The following is a 24,447-nucleotide window of genomic DNA, read 5'->3' on the forward strand; positions in this document are numbered from 1 at the left end:
ACACCCTGATTGATTCATTTGTTGGGGGATTTACCTTCCTTGCTCCTTCTTTGAAGGGAATGCTTATTGAACAGACAGGCTTTTAGTGTAGCTAAGGTGCACTGCATTATACTTCCATACCAAAAATGGGAAACATTTCACTGTACCTCAAATGTGTGATCCAACCTATATACTGCTGCGGAGTTCATAGCACTGACAATCTCAAGGACACCATTAAAGTTGTTTAGCTCTTGAAAAACTTGCAGGATCTCAATTATCCGGCTCACTACAATTACTCTTTCCTCTAGGTTTTCTGTTTCTACAATGCATCTAAATACACAAGAACATTTGATTTTGTATTAAAGCGTTCGTGAGTTTTCCAAAATCAAATATTAAGTCGTAACACAAACAAGTATGAAAAGTTTATCAAATTACTTGACATGGTTTTGCAAATGTTTAGAGAATAAACATTTGAAAATATTCTAAGAATAAAAAGCTGAGACCATTATGGTAAAATTCTCGCAGGGACCAGTTGTAGCATCTAAATGTGACTTAGAACTGGAATTTTCCCAGAACAGAATTTTTCACAGTATACTTCTGAATGGACTGTAAATGTCCAGAAATGGAGTAGGTGCAGATTCATGAAAGTCACTTACTTTTCAAACCACAAAGTGAGGTTAGTTGTATGCCTTATCATTTTGAGAAGGTTGGGAGAATTAATTTCTTTATCTTCCTTTGTCCACACACTTCCAACTAGTTCAGATGGCTGCACAGCTCTAGAAAAAGATGCATGTATCAAAAATAATTAAAAGCAGGAAAGAAGATATTATTTTCCCCAAACCTCTTTATTTCCAGTGAATTTGGAATTAATATTTGGAAATATAATCATAAGGTATCACTTCTCTTCTGTAATGTTAGGCTCCCCGCACGACTAAGTGACAGGTATTTCTATGCTTATTCTTTAGTGTGTAAATATTTCTTAATTTATGTGACTATTAACCATCTCTGTTTATCTAAATGAAGAATGAAGTCTACATCTCATTCACCATAATAAAATGTGAGCTTCCAATGCCTGAACAACCTCTCACAGACAGCTGGTAAGATCTGACACGGTCCATAATTTGCTTCACAAGCTAGGATATGAAGAAAACTCATTTGATTAATGTTCATACTTCTCAAAGGTTGACCTACTCGGAAAATATCAAGAGAAACCTGCAGCACAATGCAATTAACAGTATGCATCAGTCACATGTACTGCATGTTAACTCGGGGAGGATAAGACAGATACTGTTTTTTGAATTTTTTTCTGAAAAAACAGCAATTAATATACAGCATTGGTAAAGTCCCTTGACCTACCGTGGGGCTTCACAGCAGGGGCCCGCAGAAACAATTTCATGCTGGAGAATATTTTGGTTTGTGTCATGTGTTTTTCAATGGAGGAAAGTTACCTGTAAAAATCTGACTCAAGTAAAGTGAGCTGCCGAGCAATTTCTATTGGATGCAAAGTGAGCAAGTCAAAAGTGTCTGTGTGTCCTGGTTTGCTTATGTGCCACTCAATCGCCGGAGGTGGGCTCTCAAAAGTAATGTTGTGACTTGGCCCAATGGCTTGTGCCTGCTTTTTCCGGTTGATTATCTTTGTGATTGATTCAACCCATTTCTTCATCGCTTTGCCTGGCACACAGAGAAAAAATTACTATTTAGTTAGTCTTAATACTGTTTTTTCAAAGAGGTCAGTATAATTGAGAAATCTTTGGATTTAAACCCCAAACCTACTAAATTAAAGCAAGCATATATTCTTTAGAAGTGCTTACTTAAGTGGTGTTCTCACACAAGCCTCAAAGCATTTGAACTTATAAAGAATTCCTCAACAGCCAATGCTGAGCATGCCAAGTTCAGAACAACTGATCTTGAGCAAGCATAATTCAGAACACTCAAATTAGGTTCCTGCTCTCAATCAGGTGTTTTCCTTTCTTTTCTGACTTTGCAGTGAGTTTATGGGAACTCTTGACTAAAATGCACTTCTGTAAACACCCTGAAACTTTATACTTTGGGCAAAAGTACACTCTTACCATAGAACCACAGAAGGGCAAAATAACAAACAGGGAAAAGCTTCTCCCTCTACTGCATTTAGCATCAAAGCTCACAATAAAACCCAAAGGCCAAATGCCTGTTTAGCTCTACACCATAAGAATTTCAGGCACAAGATAGCAAATCCATTGAAAATTTACCAGTAATCCACATTAAACTAATTCTCCCCCTCTTCTTAATTGCTAAATAACCATTAAATACTTCTCTAACATAATATTTTCCTACAAACTGCTCCTGTAGCTGTCTCAGTTTTTCTTACAAGGGAACAGGAAAGAGCTGTAGAATCACAACTGGAAGGTGTCCTACAGGTCTAACATGCACTGTGAAACAGCTGGAAAACCACTGCTTCAAAGAAATAGTGGTTTCCACCATCAAACTTTTACAAAAATTACCCCTGTGAATAGTTTAGGAGGGCAATCAAAGCAGTTATCCTGTCCTGATCATTACTCAGTTCTTACTTACTATTTTGCATTATTTCAGTCCCTTTACAACAAACCCAATACTGATTTATCAGGATGTAAATAACATTCTTTGTTCTGAACAGGGGCCAGACTTCCAATAATAGTTTGTTGTTTGGTTTTTTTTTTAAATTAAGGTTTATTTTATGTTCTTTGTGAAGTATTTAATAGGCAGTCAGTCCTGTTTTTCTTTATCTGCTCAGTGAAAGGAAAAGTGATCCTATTCCATACCTTTGAAAAGGGATGCTTTATGATAAATGCCAGCATTTAAGAAACCATAAGTACCTCTTACTGTTCCAATGAATTCCTCCAAACGTTGCAGAAGATCCGCATCTCTTTCAAAGTCATAGAAGTGGTGTTCTACCCAGTGTCGACATACATTTAATACTCTGCAAAAGTAAAGGATAAGTAAGCACTCTACAATATGGTGTGTCTTCATGTCTAGCATTTCAAGGCTTTTAGTAGGAGAGGGCTCACAGGAGTATCAGAATCAGCAGACCAAATGCAATTATTCTACTGTTTGCATTTCACCAGCAACCAGCTATAAGCACTTTTCTACTTTAAATTTAAAGAAGTCAGAATAATGCTATTGCTCATAAAAAGAACATTATCTAAAATGTTCTCTGCCTACACCTTTGTGGCACACTTACACTGTATAGCCTTGCAGAAACGTGAATTAAAAAAAAATGGCTAGTGGAAGAAAGTAATTTGCACACTATAGTCTAAAACTCAGCACAAGCCTTTCCCAAGTCTTTTCATGCCATGAATTCGAATTTCCACCAGGTTTTCAAGTAGCAAGGTCAAAATGGCTGACTGCCCATGCACACTCGCTATCAAGGCATCTACAAGAAAGGCTGCTGGTATCAAAGAGCCACTGGATCCAAAAGATGGTACTTCAAAAGACTTAAAGGAAGTCAGTTTGGCTCACACTGATGAAATACTCACCGTAACTGCACAGGCTGAATGTACTCTTTCCTAAATCTTTTTAGCTCTGCACTAAGAGGCTGGTCTCCGTTCTCCATAGCAATACGATCAGCTTCTGTTGGCTCAGGCTCCGGAATTTCAAATCTAGCACAGAAGATGGGTATAAGCACTAGGCTCCTATTAACACTAATCTTGCTCAGAGCATGCATGAATAAGATGTTGATTAAAGACAGCTAGAAATTCAGAACGTTTCCACATGTCAGAATCTTGGTAAGCACATATGAAGATTTGCTAAATTCAATAATAATACTGATTTCAAAGACAAAACCATGGGATGCTGGAAGTTACTGCAGCTACCTGAACAGTCCTAAAGCTTCTGGATATAACTCGCACATTTCACTTGCAATCCTTGAATTTGACAACTTTTTAAAAAGTGTTTGGAGTGAATCAAAACCAACTGGAAAACAAGAATCTTACAAACTCTACTCCAAGTAAAAATTAAAAAAAAAAAAAAAAATTAAAATTGCACTTTGTATGAACAATATTTTTAATGGTGGCATACCTTTCTATTAGCAGACTCAGCAACTCTTGAGGTTTACAGAAGGATCTATATGTTGTGAGAAAAGTCCGAACAAAGTTGGGATCTAAGACAAAGAATAATTTTATGCTCATGTCAGCAATTACCTAATTTTTTTTTATACTTTAAAATGACTTTAAGTATCCTTTAAAATTAAGGATGCCAGCCTATCAATTTACAGAGAAGATGATGTAAACCAAAACTGCTTTGGTAACAATTCAGAACCTCTTAAAATAGCACTACAAATCAAAATACAAAACAATTTTTATTGTTGAAAATTCAAAACAATGACTTTTTCTTCCGCTTCAATTATTAAAAGACTGGAATCTTTTTCAACAACTTTGAAAATGATCAATAGATGATTTTCTTTATGAGCCATCTAGTAAACAACTTTGTTTTTGACAATGATTGGGACAAGATAACTCAAAAGACACAGCGACTAACTTTGCATTGGACAGAAATAGCCTCTTCAAGGGAAGAACGTTTTCCCTAAACCGGTACAACTGATAACAAGTCGTGGTTGAAGGCAGGCTAGGTATTTTTTCAGCTGACAGCTATACTTTTGAGGTTATATTTATTTCACTTCAAGAAAATCAACAGATTACATATCAGTTCATTTAAAATACTCAAGTGAGTTTTAAAAACAAGCAAATATTCAAAACAGAAAACCAAAGTGTCTCCCTTAATTACAAAAGCAAAACCATTTGTTTTCAACTATGAGGAAATGCAGCAACAGCACGCTGGCACTGCACAGAGCTGACTAGAAACAAGGTTAACACTGTTATGACTGAACAAAATTAATGAGTGGGTTGCAATGGCTTTGCATATTAAATCCATATACAGATTTTAAAAACAAACCCCAAATGGTAATTTTTCTAACACAGAGTGGCTGAAGAGGAGCACACAGGACTTGAAGCAAGAGTTTCTATGGGCTGTAAGGAAGAAAAAAAACGCCTGCATTATTTGACCTAACACTTATTAAGCCATTAGACTTGTTTCCTGGAATATGGGGTTTTAAGAGCTTTTTTAAAATCCTCCTTAACTATTTACCAGCTTCTTTGCCATTTGAATGAACATTCTACATTTCTTAATTCCTACTAAGCTCTTCATTTGGGCAACAGTTTACTGTAATGGGTCACACAGATTAACCGTGTATTGTGTAACACAGCATTTCCTTGCATTTCTGTTCTATGCGAATTTCCATTTCTTAAACAATTGGCTATTCTGCTTTACCATCCCCATGTCCTTCATTACTCCATTTTTCTTATCCTAACGCCTCTCCCGCCTCTCCCACCTCTCCTTGAAACTGTACAGACTAAAATCCTTTTCAAAGGCAAAACTCCATATCCTTTTGCACAAAGCATGTCATCCCTGTCCCCATCAACCTCATCACGAAAATACACAATTTTTGTTTTCCTAAAAAACAAGTATAGAAGGAAGCACAGCAACTCATGTTTTCACAGCTTGTATTCTGTACACAGCATCCACCCTAAATAGATTTTTTTTCTACATGAAAAAGAAAGCCTCCATGGCAATTAACATTTTGAGATCACTGCAAGCTCTGAGTCATAGCTATTGTTATTTACAGGTAGGGTCAGTGTTTAAATCCACAATACATATTGAATTTCAAATAGAGTAGATCAGAAAACCAAATCTAACCTTGTTATCTTACTAGCAAAATCTGTAACTCAAAATAGTGTACAATATATGAGTGTTAAAAAAAATACAGACAACACTAGTTAGTCAGGATGTCTGCTCGTGTGATAATTCTCTCTTCAATACAGCCAATTTGAAAGCTAAAAAAGAACAATAACTTGTTCTACAAGGATTTATAAATAATCACCCTTGAATTCCTTAAGAAAGGAAACGGACACTATGATGACGCACAAGCACTCTTAACATATCAAAGCTTTAAAAATAGAAGAGCACTGCCCTATAGATAAAAAAAAAAATTGCCACGACTTTCAAATCTTGGTACCACCTAACCCAGCCACCTTTAAACAAGAGTTGCGCAAAGGAGATCATGAACGCAGAAACACATTCAAACAAGTGAAACCCACCAGAATATGCAAATAGGGTCAGAACCTGAATTTCTTATCGAAGGGCAGTTTCTCTCATGTAAAAATATATGGAAAGCTGCTTTTGCAGAGCAGGTTTCTCCCTGTTTTACTGCTCCGTGGCAGGACGGTTTGGACAGCCTCCCGCACCTTGCAGCCAGGTGGCCGTCAGGGCCATCCTCCTGCCCCAGCAATCACGGTGGCTGGATGCCTCCTACTCCCTGCTTCGTTAGAGCTAGGCTACCGGGCTGTCCCTGTTCCACATTGAAAGAGAAGTATTTCAGCTGATAAGCTGGTTTGTGCATTGTCAGGAGGTGAGCGAAGAAAATTAAAAGGTCCAACACCCCTATTTACAAATGAGACAGACTGTGTGGATCTTCACAGATGACAAAAAAGTTGAGACCCGATTTGACCACTGTCTGAACACAGCCCATATACTCCTCAATTTGCAACTAACTGAACTGCTCCTCGGCTACTTGCAACAAATTGGTACTACCTCTGCAATCATATCCGTTCATTGTACCTTATATTATTTGACCTACAAAGATAAACAAGAGAAGAGTCACAGCTATGGTAAATACTGTCTTTAGACTGTCAGATCAAGGGCTGCCATAACCAGTCACACCATATTTGAGAAAAGTCACCTCAGAAAAGTAAGGGCTTGCTATTCTGACATATGAATATAAAGTCAATAAATTCTTTTAAGGTTACAATCACGCATACGCAGTCCTACATGGGGCAAGAAAAGCACTTCTACAGTCTGTAGCTGTTGGGCTAGACATCACCAGAGTACTCATCCTCCCACGTCTCCAAGCAAAACAGAAGCCTTGAACTCAGCTGATAAGTGTACAAAAGGAGCTAAAGGGTTACTATGGAAAGTTTTGCCCTACTCACTGCATCTCATAAAATGCAACAAAACACTGAATGATTTACATAGTAAATGGACCTTGTTTCCTGTACAACAGAGCATTTTTTGGCTGAGTCACTATATCTCTACTTCTTTGTTCCCCTGGAAAATACAGTACAGAATAGTTAGAACGATGACATTTTTCCTCACAGAAAACCAATTATAAAACAGAAGTTATAGAATGAAAGAGTGTTGAGAAATGACATGCAAGCTAGCAATTCAGCATCAGGTCTGTGTATGTTGCACTAAGATCTTTAAGGCTACAAAGAGGCTAAATATATCACAAGACAAGTATTTTTATTCTTTTGGTCAAAGACTCTCCGCCTATCTCACAGTATGCATGGTCTCAGTTTTGCCATACAATAGTTTGGTCAATGTCACACATACCTACAATGTTAGGCTTCAGGCAACCTACTTCAAGCTTTATTAAATAGGGGCTGTTACAAGCAGGGATTTAAATGACTGTGAAAGAAGGTGGATCTTATCAGTCGATCTGAATTCTTCCTTGATGTCCTTTGTGCTAGAAAGGCCAAAAAGACATGCAGATGCAAAAAACCAATACAAGAGACTTATTTCAACAAGCCACATGTTCTTTAAAAACAGGCCTTTCTGGTTTATGGAACTGGAGAATGTAGTTTGTGGCTCCCTGGACAGAGCCGATGCATGGAGAGCACTGCTAGCGCCTGGAGCAACACCAAGGCTACGGAACCAAAGTCCCAGTGCGTATGGAAAGGGCAATTCTTGATGGCATGTAAGTTAGCCAAAGCAAAGCAAATGTTCACAAGGGCACTAATGAAGTACCATTTTTGCTAATTCTCTGCCAAATACAATGCTAGCTTTAAAAAAAAAAAAGTATCTTCCTTTCTCTAAGGCTGAATTGTTTTATTTTAACTTCCAAAACCCTAAGATTATGTCATAAATCATGCCTGTTAAAATTCGAAGCCAAGAGCTAAAAGTTTATAAAATTACAAGAAAATGAAGACAGGCACAAAACTGCTCTGGTAAAAACTGCCAGCACGATATTGCATTTGGGTTTCTAATAAACGTCAGGAAAGCTCAACTGAAGGAAATGTGGAGAAGACCAATAAAAGTAACGGAGTAAAGAGACGTAAATACAAGCATTTTAAAACCAAAAAAAAGCACTAAACTGCACTAATTATATTCTGCTTACTCCCCACTTCTTCCAAGCAAATATTCCTGGTCTATGCAGCGTACCCAGGAGTGTGCTGCAGAACAATAATTTAGGATAATCAGAGTATAAAGAGTAAAAAGAAAGGGGGGGGGGGGGGGAGAAAAGAATCTATAGTTGAACATGAGAAGCACTACTACCAAGATGCATGAAGTTTTAGAATAACTGACATACAGGTAGAATCAAAAAAATAACAATTCCAAACCCAAAACCCAACCCCATGCTTTTCAGCACAGCTTAGGAAAATCCTGGAAGATTATCAATAAAAACTCCACACACTGAAGTTGGACTGGATGATCACATAAATGCCTTCGATGTCTTCAACACAAACAGAAACCTGAAGTCAAAAGTCCTTAAATCAAGTTCCCACTGATATTCTGATTAAGGTGAAGTTCCAAGGCCAAATTACGAAAGTGACTGCTTCTGGCAAGCTGATATTTGGTCTTTTCATTACATGCCTGCATGGACACAGGTAATAGTTGATAAGAGTACAACCCTTAACTGAAAACACTGGGCCCATAATTCTCCCCCACAATGCTGGCGCTCCATGTGCCACCCAGCTTCGGAAGTCTCGAGGGACGGCAATTCCTGTAGCTTGGGGCATACAGGAAAAATATTGTCTAGAGCACAATTCCTGCAGGCCCCCACCTCCTCTGGTCCCTTGCACGAGAATAACATTATGCACACGCATACTCCACTACATTCAGCAAAATGGGAGTCATATTTTTAACTGCTACAGGGGTACATATTTAGATCTCAAAACCTTAACTCAAAAAGCATGTTAGAATATGTGCACTGCAAAGCACAGTTGCTTTCCACACACTTTATATATTTTGCTGCATGTATTTAACACAGAAGGAGAAGCACAAACTAGTCATCACCTTGAATTTTGGCTATATAAATGCAGTGCCTCACCTGCATACATGTGGTAAGTCAGCCTCTCAATGAGCTTGACAACAGTTCCTGCCTTGATGATGGGGATTCCAGATTTGGGCTGCATGTTTTCTTCAAACACAATATTCTCTTCAGAGTCAGGTTCTGCAAATCTATAAAGCTCAGGATTTGGAAATCTCATCTGCTCCTCTTTTTCTTCCTGCAACATTGTTACATCCAACATCCTTTCCAGCGTGCTTCTATACTGCAAAGATATCAGTGCTGCCATCCAGTTGTTTTTCTCTTCAGCTGATTTAGCAGCAAAAATAACACTGTTCTCATCTTTTAAGATTATTTCAAAAGCATGTCTGTACTCATTAGTGTCGTCTTTATCGTTGATTTGTACCTTTCGCATGAAGAACTTTTCTTTTAGACGATATTCTGCATTGCTAGCACCAGGAAGTCTTGGCTGGCCGTGATTTGACTTACAGCAAATCATCAAGCCATCAAATAGAAATATGTGTCTCTCATGCTTTGCTCCTACACGTGTGAGTGTTCCTTCCATGATGAACTCATTACAGCATTGTCCAATGTCCTTACCCTCCCAACCATCAATATTTTTCTGGATTTCATTCATTTTCTTAATTGCTAGCTGTTTCCCCTTCATCTGCTGAGTATAGAATCGGCATGCAGATTCACTTCAGTGAAGGATGGGAGAAAGGGAGCCTGTTAGTATACATGTGTTTAAAAACCACAACCACCAATAACAGCAAAAACACAAGATCATCTTTCTGAGTGATAAGAATTCCACTGAGAATGCATTTTCAGCACTCAGTATCAGCACCATTGCAAGCCTTGACTAATGTTTCTCTTAAGTACCTCATCTGATAAATTTTCTACTTATCTTCTATGCAATAAATGTTTTACCTAAACACAGGCAATCAGAAGCAGGCAAACCGTTAGTGCTTCTTTGCCTAACAAACCACTCATTTCCATAGCCAACAAAACAATTTTAGACCGCATTAATTTGAAAGAAGCACATTCAGAGAAAATAAGCTGTTAAATACATTCATGTCCAAGTCTAAAGATTACACTTTGCAGCACAGAATTTGTTTGGCAAAGGAAATACTGAAACAATTTTAAGAGCAAAAGCAAAGTTTTAACATGTTTAAATAACTGCACAAATATTAACATTAAATCAAACAGCAGATAGTATAATCCAAGGATTTGCTATAACAGTGCAATCAAGTACTAGTTATCTATGCATCTATTTCTATTACCCAGTGATAATTTTAACTAGCCATTGCACAAAAAACTCTTCAGATTAATTAGTTTCAAATTCAAGAACATTCCCTTCTAATCACACAGAAATGTACTTCTACAATATTTTTAGGTGGATATTTATTATCTGAGCATAATTTACCCACAAATGCTGTAACTTTCTTCTTACCAGCGAATTCTCAGAACATCTCAACTACCAGTATGCAAGGACACATAGAAATTAGAACGCTTTTAAAACAATAACAAATTATCTTGGCTTTGATGTCACTTCCTCTGAAAAAGCAGGCTTGTCACAAACTATTTTGTTCATTGTTTACTAAAAGAGGAAACTGGGAGCCCTGGATTTATAGCAAAGCATTAAGAGCAGAGAGCAGGAAAAATGGAAACATGTTTACCTAAGCCTTCGTTTTGCAAGACTTTTGGAGCATATCCGTTCCATACTGCTTTGAAGATTTAGTAGGGCAGTTATTGCTTGCTTTAAGCACTCTTTATCCTCTTCATCCTCACTTTTTTCTTCCAATTGCTGTGAACATTGAAAGTCAAATACAAAAAGTGTTACAATCCTTTTGGTATGTGCAAAGCCAGGAGTTTGACCTAGGAAGAAGAAATCCAACCATCTGCTGATTTTGCATGCTCCTGCTTGTTATTAAAGTTAATGAAATAACCAGGTGCATTACTGACACAAGTGAGACAGACAACTGTCTGCTAAGAGCTTAATCTCAGTAAAATTAAGAGCAGCAGTCACTAGTTCCCCAGATACAGATGCACCCAGGCACACATTATTTACCTCAAAACTAGTTTGATTTACCTTACATCTCCAAAAAAAGAACCCATCAAAGGTGTTAAATCTTAAGAGAAACAAGTGAGGAAGGAGATCCCCATAAATATCATTTTACAGCACAAGATCAAATCTGTGGAATGTCAAATGTACAAACACTCCCGTAACAGGCAAGCAGGACCAAAAGCTAAGCAAAATTCCTTGATCGCACTTATAAACAGAAGATTACAAAGGCTCACACCTCACTAACAACAGTCTAATCAGTAATTTAGGTTGGAAGGGACCTTGAAGATTATTTTATCCAACCTCCAGCTCAACTGCAGGGCCAACACAGATCAGGTTGCCTAGGGCCATACTGAGTTTTGAATTGCTGTAGGGATGGAGAGGCCACAACCTTTCTGGACAATGTGTTCCAATATCTGAAATACCTCATGGTGAAAATTTTTTTTCCTTATCCAGGATTTCCCTTATTGACTTTTCATAGGGGAATATGTGGAAGCACTATGCAGCTGTGAGGAGTATTTCTCTGCCCTCCCCACCCCATCACACAGTCAAAGACAGCAGGAAGGCTTCCCCTCCTCCTTAGCCTCCTTTTCTCCAGAATGAATAAGCCCACTCCCCCAGCTTCTCCTTCATCACGTGCTCCGTTCCTCACGTCATCTTGACAAGCCCTTCCACTTCCAGTACACCAACATCAACAGGAAGCCTGAGCTGGATGCAGTTCTCCCGACACAGCCTTCCCAGTACTGACCAGGTAGGAACTGCCACTTCCCTCAGCACGATGGCTGCACACTTGCTAATGCAGCAGTACAGGCCTTCGCTGCTGTAAGGGTGTTCTGCTGGCTTGTGTTCAGCTTATCATCCACGAGGACTGTAATTTTTTTCACACAAAAAAAATCAAAGAGGAAAAGCAACAACCAGAGGGATGATGGGGAGAAGTAAATGTTCTTCCTCCATGGAGAGGTTGCTTGGCTGTTCATCAGAAAATATGGGGGCATCTAACGATGGCCAGCTTGTAAAACCAGATAGGGACTTACGCACCCCGAATACACAGATACCTTAATGCCTTCATACACTAACTCAGCTTTTCTTAAAGGACAAAAAAAATGTAATAGTTATAACCTAAAACTGGACAAGAAGGGTTAATACTAGTATTCTGTGCCTAACTATCCCTGTGACAGATAAGTTTTATAAAACAAACATCTGAGGCTAAAAACGTGGCAGATCTTAAGATTTTCATCTTAAATCTTCATTTCACATTATAGTTAGTGAAAAAAATTGTACAGCTGTGGCTTACACATAAAACTGAGATAATTATTTACAGGATTATTAAGAGACAAGCGTTTCAGACTATTACACACCAGGAACTGGTTCCACACAATTGAAAGATTGGTTTTGATGGAAGTGGTACAAGTGAAGCAACAGGCTGTGTGGACCAGAGTAAGACACCCTTGGAAACAGTATAAATGTGCTGTTTGCTTCCAGTGTGAAATGGAAAGTATTGTCCTCCAAAATCCAACTGAACACAACATATTCATACTAAACATTTGAATGGGTCACAGAATAGCATTAATTTTTTCCCTGACAAGAGTTAATCATTCACTGCAATAGCTATCAATGCCAAGAACTACTTTATTTGCATTTTTAGCCATAAGGATGACAACAAGGTTTATTCGAGGCAGCTTTGGTTCATGTAGTGTAATCTGTCATACTCTTGACCTAAGCAGCATTAGGCATGAGTGCCTACTCATGAGACAACCACTGAAATAGGCCTGACAATGCACCACAACAGGAGTTACTTCCCAAAAGGTCTCAGGGAGAATACATCACTCCAAGAAGGAACAGACTACCCTCGTTTTATATTCCTCTACTCTCTAGATTTAACACAGAGGTATCATCTTCCCTTTGCTTCAGTTGTGCAGATCATCTAGGTTTAGAGAAGACTTCAGATAAATGAGGCAGGTGCAGCACCACTGGCAGAAGTCCTGAAAGAAAGCTAAGAAAAACATTTAACTACCTCTAAGATTTTGCATCTTTCCCGCACAAGAGTTCAAAGGAGGCTCTTTGCCTTGCGCACTGCCTCTTTGCCAACTTCCATCAAAAGAGTTTGGCTTTCCTGTTATCTCTGGGTAGCTCCTCTTCAATAACAAACAAGACTGTTTTAGCCTAGTCTTGAAAACAAGCCTTATTAGATCCTACAATATTCTGCCATTTGCCTGTAAAGGTACCACAGGAGACATGGTAAGGAGCAAAAGGCATGTAAAAGACAGGACAAAATTGGTGAAAACTAGGCTGAACATGCAATAAAGCTTATGAAATTATTTCCTTATTTTTAATACTGTCTATATAACCTAAATGCTCCATAGTAACACAGATCCATGGTGCCTAGCTTAAGGCAGAACAAAAACGGCCCATATCCCAAAAGAAGAAAGTTTTTGAAATTCAGAAAAATCTCAAAAGAAACCCACGCAAGTGTAGGCTAACACATATAAGGGGAGCACTAAACCAAACAGATAAATAAGCCCCTATAAAGTAATCAGGAATTTTCTCAATGTAGCACCTTATCAACTCGAATACCTGGAAAAAAAATTACTCCCTGTACATTCTCTTCAGAAACATATTGGTACAGATTAATGTTCACTACTGCAAAGCATTCTGCGCCATTGTTGTTTACAAAATGCCTTTTACAGCAATTTCCCTCTAGTTAGAAAAATTTTGGTATTCATCACAGAAAAGTCCACGTCCAAAAGCAAAACACGTTTGTGTACAGGGCTGGAGAGCAAGAAACTGTGCGAGGCTAACATTTCCCCATCAGGACCCACTGGAAGTAACCCATATTTCCAACTGTATATACAAACTAAATCAAAGTCCAGTGAGTGTAATTAAGCTCCACGTTTAACATTTAGAAAGTAGCGTGTAGAACTATGTCTCTTCTCAAGTGTACGACCAACACAACTGGCAAATCAGACAGTGCTGTGAACTACTATGAAGACACTTTTTCTGCACACAGAAAAGGAATTTGGAAGTTTATATTCTAGCATTCTATAATTACCATAAACTGCTATCAAAAACAGTCTTAGTCAGAACTGAGCTTAAATTACAGCAATGACTTTCATCTTACACTGGCCCCAGACAGTTTGGAAGAGGAGTTTATGGAAAGTGAAATGGCAACACTGGAAACGCAGCCAAGTTTCTCTGCAAATCCCACTGATTCTTCTATAGCTGTGCAGTGCCCCCTAATGAACGAATCACATAGATACTAAATAAAAGTGTGCTTTTTTTTTTTTTTTTTAAAATAAAGTGTCCTGTGAAGAATACTGTATTATTATGGGAAGGAGATGCAGATTTCTGATTATCAGTAGTATTAATTGTTGTGTTTATTAAAAAACTTATGAGAAAATATTGGTTTGTAATGACTGCAATGATTCACAATACTATAGGCACGGTATCCTGGCCATTCCAGGAAAACAAACTTGGAAAATAAGACTGCTAAGGCAAGTTTCTAACAAAAAAAAGTACTCTACATTCTAGGCTACAAGCTCTGAAGAGATATCAAGAAGTGGAAGACAAGGTATTTTGTTCTACCTGTTGCATAACACAAGGATTAGAGATTTATAAAATCAGGAAATTCCAAATGGATACAAAAGACATCCTCCTCATTCGGTACAAAGTTAGACTATGTTATTCCTTCTCTTATGCTGTCAGGGAAACATCTATCTAGAAAGACAATGACAGAAAAAACATTTATACTTATGATGAGAAAATGCAGGTATAACAATACTAGTAGGTGTCACAATGCATATAAAATCTTGTACTTCAGGGCTTATATCACAATCTAGACTTCTGCCTTCCTAGAATATTATTCTAAATCTAACCACTGAAATTTGTGAACTGCAGGTTCCCCAATTCATCTGGGAGGAGAGATCACAAATCAGCTTCTATACACTGAAGACACAACAGCATATGGGAGGCAGGGAAATCACAGTTGAATTTTCTTAATGTAAGCTTAACCCAAGATCATATGATTGTAGGTGCTAACGATACTTAGTGCCCTCAAAACATTAATCCAAGAAGTTTAGCGCATAAGTGGTCCCATGTTACAAGTGGAAGCTGCACACCGCAGTACTCAGAACAATGAGCTCAAACTAGTGCTGCTTCAGAGAAACCTCTTCAAAACCCAGTACGTAATTTCTTCAGACATGCTGAAGCCCACAGCAAGGCAACAAAACACTTGCATGGCTGGTAAAGCAAGCCTGATCTGTAGCGTGACCTAGCTATCAACTCTGTAGGGAAATGACATGTAAGTAAGCAACGTTTGCGAGAACTTTAAGTGCACCAACACCAGTCACTCCAGCTTCTGTTCTAATGCGTCATCATTTTCTTCAACATGTTTCTAAGAATGGGGTACCTACCAAAAGGTAATCCTGAAACAGGCTATTTTATGATCAAGAATAAAAATGAACAGAGTTTCTCCTCTGACAAATGCAGGCAGGCAGGTCTGCTGGCCTTTTGCCATAAAACAATCCTGGAAGCTGGCTCAATAGCATTGAGTTGCCCAAGAGCTCTTTCCGACTTTTTGCAATTCCTCCAAATAACAAAAAGCCTCAGCCCAAAGCAGTAGTATGCTGGGAAAAAAGTGCTCTCATACCCAGAAACTTTGATTTTTAGAAAGCATCAGGAAATCATCTGGAACAGCAAATGGGGACAACTGCAGGGAACACAATACACTTCTGGAAAATGCTAGCAGTCTAAAAGGCACTTCACACTTGAAGCTTAAAGGAAACTCTATGTGCCATAATTCTGGACATACTTACACAGCTTTAATGCATTGAAACTTCAAAAGTCATTTTGTTTTCATATAAACTCAGACAATCTTGAGCACAGTGCAGTAAAAAATGCATACATTTATATAACTGTTTATTTAGATGTACATTACAGCAGCAGTGTTATTTGCATTAAGAGTGGAACAGAACTTAATATATTACTGAAGTAATAGTAAAACCTTTTTCTCCACTCAAAGTTTAACTATGCCTTCTCAGTTTAATTTTAAAAAGTTACATTAAATCACATAATCTTACATAAACATGTCAGATATCAAACCTCAGATATCAGATAAATAGTTACAAAAAACTTCCAGCATTCTCTCGGAAGTACATTTTAAAAGGGAAGCAAAAAAAGCCCTCATCTTTTATTTCACATTAAGTTTTAACTCACATAATGTAAATATGGTCAGCCCATTAGGAAGCATACTGTACAAGTAAGCATTAAAACAGAGGAAAATAAGAAGCATTTCAACTTTTAGTACAAGCTTCACAGTTCTTTCACAGCTTGACTATGTGACTTAAAATAGATCTCAAAGATATGTGAAAATTTAAGTACATCAAACTTCACCTGAGCCCAAAAAAAGTGAAACCACTTGGACTAAAGAAACATGAATTAAAGGAATTGCTACTTTGATTACTTGATGTGGATGCTCTTATTTGGGGAAATGAAATTAAAATAAGTGTTTCAGAAATAAATTACACTACTCGAAGTAAGTGCCATTTTTCAAATCAGGATGGACACTGAGGAAAAATCAGGAAGAGCTATTCAGAAATGTGTACTACAAAGAAGTCTGTCAGTTGGTGTTTCACCAATTCAACAGTTCAAAGTTTTCTGTAACAGGTTTCTTATGTGGCCAATTTGCCACTAGCATTCCCATGAATTCCCAGCCTGTCAGCAGACCATATTTCAGATTAGGTCTGCTCAAGTGCTACTGCAGCCTGCTAGGTATTTCAACTGGTGTCTGCTCAGCAGGAAGTGTATTTTTGCTCTCAGTTTCTGCAACTGGGAAGGGATTCATGTATGTGAGCAATTCTCATTGAGCTTACACAACCAACATTTCCTTCATCAAGGAACAGATACAAAACCAAAGTCTTGCTTTCAAATAAGTTCCTTGATGTTCTCATAAAACCATTTCCTAAACATTCAGACTTTTTGTAGGCTACTAGCTGCCATATACACATTTTATACGCCCAGATTCCATTACTAGGGAAATGGCTACTTTGTTCGCAGGAGGCCTTGTCTTCTCAGAGTATGGAAGACCCATTTGGTCTGCATTCTTCAAAAATATGGTTTGGGTTGGGGTTTTTTTGGTTTTTTTTTTTTGTTTTTTTTGTTTGCATATGCTGATGTCTCTTCCACAGCAGATTCATTACCTTTCTGCAACAAATGTACAAGTTCACACAGATCCTTCCAGAGCCTTCATGCTCTGAAATTCTCTTCTTTCTTACTGTCACTTTGGTTTGTCTCATCATTATTAGCAGACCTGCAGAATACATTAGAAATTTAAAATTCATAATTAAGTTCATAACATTTAGTTAGATCAGTATTCGAAATATCACAAAATATTTACCTATGTGCTTCCACACTTGTAATTGAGGTCTTCCATTTTCTTCCCCCAAATTTTCCATCATAGTAAAGACAAATTCAATTTGAAAACATCTTCCCTTCTCTTTTATAATTCCAAAGTGGATTAAAATCCACTTTCACTGCTTCGACACAATTCAAGTCTGATCTTTCCCAGCCAAGATTGGAAGGCTGGAAGCTCAACCGGATGGCACCTCTATGTGTGGATAGAAATGTATGAATTTTTGAACGCTACGTAAGATGAAGTCACGATTTCAGAGATCATTCTGGGAAGCAACAGTAGAACCCTGTTGATTTTAAGAGGAACCCTGCTTAAGGCAAAACCAGCAGAGGAACTGAGGGATGACAAACAGAATCCCATCTGTAGACTTGGTCTACAGAAACCATGAATACAGCTTGTTTTACTTGTGTTTGTTACTTCCTACATCTTTCCATCAGTTTCCACTGAAAATATCAAAGTATTGACAGAAAACACAGACCTCCATTGCTATAAGAGCAAACAGAGAAAGCATGCTGGTAGTAGGACTAAATCCACAACTCCACATCCAGAAACATTTCCAATGAAGAAATCAAGTATATGAAAGTCTCAACCGTAGTGCTACCTCTCTCCGAGGATCCCCCTTTTGCACAGAAGGTGACAGGAATGGAGGCAGGAGATGAGGACAGGGAAATATACTACTGCTATTAAAAGACTATACAGCAATACAAGTGTATCAAGGACTATATCATAACTGCCAGTCACAAAAACTAATGTCATCCTATAGAAGTTGCAAATCTCAGCTACAATAAGCTTCTTAACATTCAATTCTTGATAGATTGTGTCAAAACTTTTATTTAGAGGGGGGGGGGGGGGGGGAAGGATCAAAATTTGTCCAAGTTCCTGTAACAACCATCTATTTTCATGAGAGCTTGGCCTTGGGTGTTCAGGATAAACTGCTGCCATGTAAGCTAAAGAGCTATCTACCATCATGAGCAGCAGTCATTGAAAACCAGAACAGACCACCAGCCCCAGAGAACAGTCTGCCCCAGTACAGCTCTCTTAATTCCCACAGTACCAGGGAGAATTTGCCTTGCAGGTATTCCTAGAAAATGGATCAGAAAGCAGGACTTTGGAACCCTACAGTTAAGCACGTAAGTGAAGTCAAAAGTTGGAGTTCAGTTAGTGCTTCATTTGACTCCCCAAAGAGGGCATCATCTAGGTAAGAACAGTCTGGCCCTGTGCCATCCTACTCCCTGCTTCAAGATATCAAAGTACAGCATTTGTTGGTCTGGCAACAGATTGACAATAACACAGCTCAAGTGTCACTGAGGTCTGTAAGCAAAGTGGAAGGAGTAATTTTTTACTTTTGCTTTTGTTAGATTTTATCCACCTTTTGTAGAAAAGCAATTTTGGCAGGATAATGGAAAGAGATATTCTCCAAGGTAATTACTTCGCATTAGAAAATTCCCTGGAAAGAGACATCTGCTTCTCAAAAGCCCAGATACATCCTGTGTAAAAAGAAAAAAGCTATACAACAGAACATACAGCCCCATCACAACTCCATAACGGAGGACATAAGTCATGTTGTCAAGTTGACAAATAAAGTGATACACATGCGCCTATATGTATCTCTGATACAAACACATAGGAAATCCATCAATGAGCACCACAGCTAGAAAGAAAAAATTCAATAGATTCTGAGTAACTTTTTCAATTAAAGAGTTACCTCAGAGAGCCCAATTAGTTAGATTAACAATAACCAAGTTTGTGAAAAAAAGTGCGCACACACACAAGCGTGACCAAGTTTTATTCTCCCCTATCATCTTCCCTCTGGCTGCCAAACACACAGCTGACTTAAAGCATAAGCTCACTAGCATTTAAAGGAGAAAAGCAAGAGAATTGTCAATGAAACCACACAAGCAAGAAAGAAGTATGGAACCTCATTTACCCGGCTGTATCACCTCCAACTTCTACCATAAGGCACAACTTCTGTTCCTTTACAACACTGAAGTTGCAATATAAGTCTTCATAGCTTAACCACATGAAGAAGTTGCTTAAATTTTTCACCTACTGTCATATTCTAGGAAATCTCTTCTTAGACTTGAGATCAATTTTACATCACCCCAGCTTTTTCTCCCAAGAAACACTCAAATACACTTTGCAGTCCTTATCACGCACTAGCAACAGTTTGGTCAAGCTACATTTCCTCCAGCAGATAGGCCTTCATCTGTCACAGAGACATAAAATTGCACATTATCTCCAATGGATGTAAAAAAAAGTCATCCTCATCTGCAGTTACAAATAGAAACACATGTATAACAGTAATACTTCTGCTTTTACATTTATTTCAAAACAGTATTGTACATACAAGTTACTGTGTTTGGAAAGAAACACACCAAAGTGATTTCAGAAAATAAAATCCTTTGCTAGCACCAAGTAAATACCTTCTTAAAATAATTCATAGCTAGTCTGAATTTGTGATTTTCTGTTTTTAATTGAAGACTTTAAGAATCGACTAAAGCAAGAGAATCTGTTAATTACAGTGCCTGTACCAAATACAAGCAATGCAGACGGTGTTTTGAGACAATGATCTACAATTGCAGATATTGTAAAAACTTCGCAGACAGCCGAAGTTCAACTAATTGAGAGTCAGTGGTTCTCCACGCTGGCCTGGGTTACACCACTTACAGATGGGATCGCAAACCAACTTCATTATATTTGTTACACTCTGGACCGTGAGCCTGGCTGAAAGAAGGCTGAGAATCAAAGTGAAGTGAAAGCCCAAAATAGTTTGACATGTGTTACCCAACACAACACACAGAGCAAGAGACTTACGGGATCAACCTAAAGATACTCCAGTCCTAACCTACTAACATTTCACCACCCCATGCCTTCTCCAGCAACATGTAACAAATTCAATATCTTCAGGTTGGGAAAAGGGTGGTTTCTCATCTTGGAAGACCTTGTCAAACCAGATTTTTTTTTTTTTAAAGTTACATTAGCATAGTGAAAGAAAGACAAAAAAAGTTTAATTGAGGAGTATTTCTACTTGAGCTGAACTGCCAGTCAGTAAAGACTAGCAAGTTATTTATCGTCTAAGAACAAAGTTTGAAAAAATAAATAGAACACACTAGATGCTGTTGCAAAATGAAAGCATCCCGAGAATTTAACATCATTATAGGTAGAATTCCAACTAAAAAATATTTGCAAAGAGACAAGAAGTTTCCATTCAGAAGTCATGGGAGCCAAGTCTGCACTTGGTTTAAAAAAAAAAAAAACATTAAGAAGATCAAATCTATCTAGCTCTCCTGTTTTTCAGAACACATTATTTTATCTAAGCAAAGTTTATATATGCTTTGAGCCATTCCTACTTGGAAAAAAAGGAATTTTAAAGTAAATTTCTATTTACCCAAAGAAATGAAAGAGTATCACACATGCACACAAATTTACAGCATCTGAAACAGTGCCCAATTCAATTTAAATATCTTGTAAACTTCTTTCTTCAACTACCCAAGGTCATAAGTAACCGCACTATTTGTACCACCCCACCTTTCACTGAAGAGTCCACATTTCTGTTCACAGAATTCTAATATTCTATGATTTAGAAAAGCCCATTCCTATTATCTGCAAATCTGCAGAAAAGCACAGTCTCATATGAAGCTGCTATTTTATATAGTTAGTTTCTTATATAAAAGTTTGGGGACTTTCATGTTGGTTGAAGGAAAACACAGCCCTTAGTCATATGCTAGTTTTCCAACAAAGTTACAGCGAGGAGCTTCAGCTAAAAATAGAATATGTATTTGTGCATTCCTGGTGCCCTGCCAAACTTCAGGAGGGCTTTAATTTCTAAATAGGATAACCATCAGTGGATAGAAATTTACTTTTTTTGTAATCTGCATAGTTAGAAGGTAACTTTGAGAGGCATTTTAAATAGATAACTTCAAAGTACGCAAGATTACACAACATAGCTCAAAGAAAAATGCTAACCCCTTTATCCTTCAGTATATCTACATTCAACAGAAATAAAGTGGGTTTTTCCACACACTAGTTTGCCAACATTTTGTCTCTTGAAATAAAGAGATCCATTTTCATAGCATTTTTAACTTGATTGTTCATAGATATGCCTGCAATCACTAAATCGGGTCTCTCACCATACAAAAGAATTCAATACAACCTGGCATCAGTGCAATTGTCAAGATTATACGGCTAAATAACTCTACCAATACCCTTCTGTGGCAAACACCCTTCCATAAGGCCATTTTTAAGTATAACCAAGCTGGAATCTGTTTGAAGATTCCAGATATAAGGAAGAAAATGTTACTGCCAGCAGAGACTACTTGAGGGAGGGATTCATATGCTGTGTGCACATATATGTACTAATTGACAGATGAAGCTACTGCCATGAGAGCTACTATCTTTCTCTTCAAGTGCTCCTATTATCCATCACTGCCCATTACATGTATCGCATCTGACAAACCACAGTGATGGGTGTCTCACTAAAATGTGAGATGAGCCACACAGTGGGAAGAAAACCTGGAAGGTTATCATATACAGAACAAAATCCAACCCAACAATATCAGATTTACACACGGTGGAGGGTGTGTGTGTAGAGCATGAATAAGAAAAGACAAGAATTTTACATGAAACGTAGGTAAGGAGTTACAAAAAAGATTGATAACCTTTGGCAGTTGGGCTTAGCTTAGACTCCAGCTTGCCCTAAAATAGGCAAACATGAGCTGCTCCCTACTTCTGTAAGCACACACGCTCTCTTTCCCCCACTAAAATTACCAATGACAAGAAGCAACCCAGGATGCCTGTGCGTCAGATGACGTTAATCCTTCATGCTTTGTCTATTACATAAGACAATACCATGTTCACATGCAAGTATGCAAAGCCACTGGGTACCGCATTTTGAGACTGTGTGACAAAAGTATGAGCAGAGAAACCTTATGTCTGTGCAAGTCTTCATCATACAAAATGCAGACAAGCTGCACCATACCTCCCTTCCAATGGACTGCCATGAAAGGAAATGCTTAATGTGTTAAATGTCTGAAAAGTCAGACCAAACCCATGAGCTAGACAAACAGATCAAGCATACGTTTCAAAATTTTAAAAAAGCATGTTATACTAGATAAGCTACGTGCCCAAGCTGTATGTGTAGATCTAAATCAGTAAAAATGGTGTTAAAACTGTAGACACTTAGACTCAAAGATGACCTAACTACTGGGTTATCCCAAGACAACTAACCAACCATTCAAGAAAAACACACCCAGATTTCTTCAAACGAGATTTTTTTTTTTTTTACTTCTGGTCCAAATTTCCCCAAGTAATTAAGTTTGGAACATTGTATCCCTTATGAGTTTCCATTAAGTCCAAATGAAGATTCTGTTAGAAAGTTTTCCTCAAAATACTCTACACTCCTTAAAGATTACTATTCAGTGCTAACCGGTAAATGCCCCAGAAAAATATTCTGTAGCAATTTTCTTTACACGTGTATCTTAGAGTCTTTACTGTTACCCTACCAATGTGAGGTCTCATTACAAAAAGCCCAAGAAGTGTATATATCAACCAAACCTTCCCTTTGAAGGAAGGATAGCACCTTTACAACCACCACGGGATGTGCATTGCAAGAACACTGAAGCTTTTATGAAAGTAAAATGAAGTTTGAAGGGAAATCTTACTGTTATTTTAAATTTACAAAGTAACAGTTTGAGAAAGCCTTGGACATTTTCTGTAATACAGCCATTTGCCATTATCTCTTACCACTGTTGAAGCAACCACTCCAAGAATATGAGTACCTAGATCTCGATTGCTTTCTAAATTAATAGAAACTTAATTATTCAACACAAATCATTAGCTGCTGTAAAACTTCCATGAAATTACAAGCTGATATTCAGTTAGTTACAGCATGCACCAGAGCATATAACCTTTTCTTTCATCATAGCAGTTTTATTACTCACATTCTAGTAAAAAGTTTTACACCTAACAGAGCGCACAAAGCTCTGGTATCCAACACTGAGAACTGTGAAAAAAACATCAGGGTGACACAATGTTCTTACTTTTAGCAGTTCAAAATAATGAAGACAGTGGTAAACAGGGGCAAGGAGCAGCCGGGGTAGAACATACTGAACAGCTTCTTTAAAGCCTTCACCTATTGACTAGAAACAAAATAAGTTTCAGTCTTAAAACAATAAACATAATGAAGCAACAATATAATGTAATTAAAGTAATATCGATAATATGGCTCACTTAAAAGAAAGTTACCTGTAAATAAAATGCTGCTCCTGGCTTTGATAATTGACTTAGAAAATGATCATGAAAACCAGGGCGCAAAATATCTTGTGCATATGATTCATACGGATCAAATGCTAGCTCCTAAGAAGAAATACAGAACAATTTTACAAAACCGATTTAATATATAAACTTTGTATTTCTTAAAGAGAATACATACACTACAGAGCAGAGATTTTTCTGCATACTTTTTCCAAAACACCTATAGAGAAGAATCAATACTTGTACGTGCACAGAGTCATGGAGTAGTTCAGTCTAGAAGAGATCTCTGGAGGTCAACTGGTGCAATTTCCTCTTTGAAGCAGGGCCCACCTCAGGGTCAAAGCCAGATCGAATGTCAAAGCTAGCTAAGGTTGCCCAGGGTCTCATCCAGTTGAGTTCCAAGTACCTCTAAGAACAGAGGCACCAAAGCCTCTCTAGGCAGCCTATCCCAATGTTCAGTTGTTCTCGTTGCAGATTTTTTCCCCCAGTATCTAATCAGGATTACTCTTTTTACCATTCGCATGCTCTCTCTCATCTCACCTCACAGTTCTCTACTGTGAACCTCCAATAAGATCCTGCCTCAGTCTTTTCTACGCCTTCCACTCAGGTAACTGAAGGCAGCAATAAGATCTCCCTCCTCAGACTTCTCTTTTTCTGACTGAATAAACCCACCAC

At 37.9% G+C, this 24,447-nt stretch overlaps 1 protein-coding gene across 3 annotated transcripts in view; it reads right to left on the reverse strand.

Annotated features, from left to right (window-relative positions):
* Window positions 1-24,447, reverse strand: part of SOS1 (SOS Ras/Rac guanine nucleotide exchange factor 1) — a 53,598-nt gene that overhangs the window by 8,696 nt on the left and 20,455 nt on the right. For all 3 annotated transcript variants that reach the window (XM_069805255.1, XM_069805256.1, XM_069805257.1), the window contains 10 exons: window positions 23,764-23,874; window positions 23,559-23,657; window positions 10,729-10,856; window positions 9,095-9,750; window positions 4,012-4,093; window positions 3,471-3,593; window positions 2,811-2,914; window positions 1,428-1,650; window positions 636-755; window positions 147-309 (listed from right to left, as the gene is read on the reverse strand). In XM_069805255.1, coding sequence (XP_069661356.1) covers window positions 147-309; window positions 636-755; window positions 1,428-1,650; window positions 2,811-2,914; window positions 3,471-3,593; window positions 4,012-4,093; window positions 9,095-9,750; window positions 10,729-10,856; window positions 23,559-23,657; window positions 23,764-23,874 — 1,809 coding nt within the window. The remainder of the gene's footprint in view (window positions 1-146; window positions 310-635; window positions 756-1,427; window positions 1,651-2,810; window positions 2,915-3,470; window positions 3,594-4,011; window positions 4,094-9,094; window positions 9,751-10,728; window positions 10,857-23,558; window positions 23,658-23,763; window positions 23,875-24,447) is intronic.

This window comes from Haliaeetus albicilla, chromosome 17 (assembly GCF_947461875.1).
Source record: "Haliaeetus albicilla chromosome 17, bHalAlb1.1, whole genome shotgun sequence".
In the NCBI taxonomy this organism is placed as follows: Eukaryota; Metazoa; Chordata; class Aves; order Accipitriformes; family Accipitridae; genus Haliaeetus; species Haliaeetus albicilla.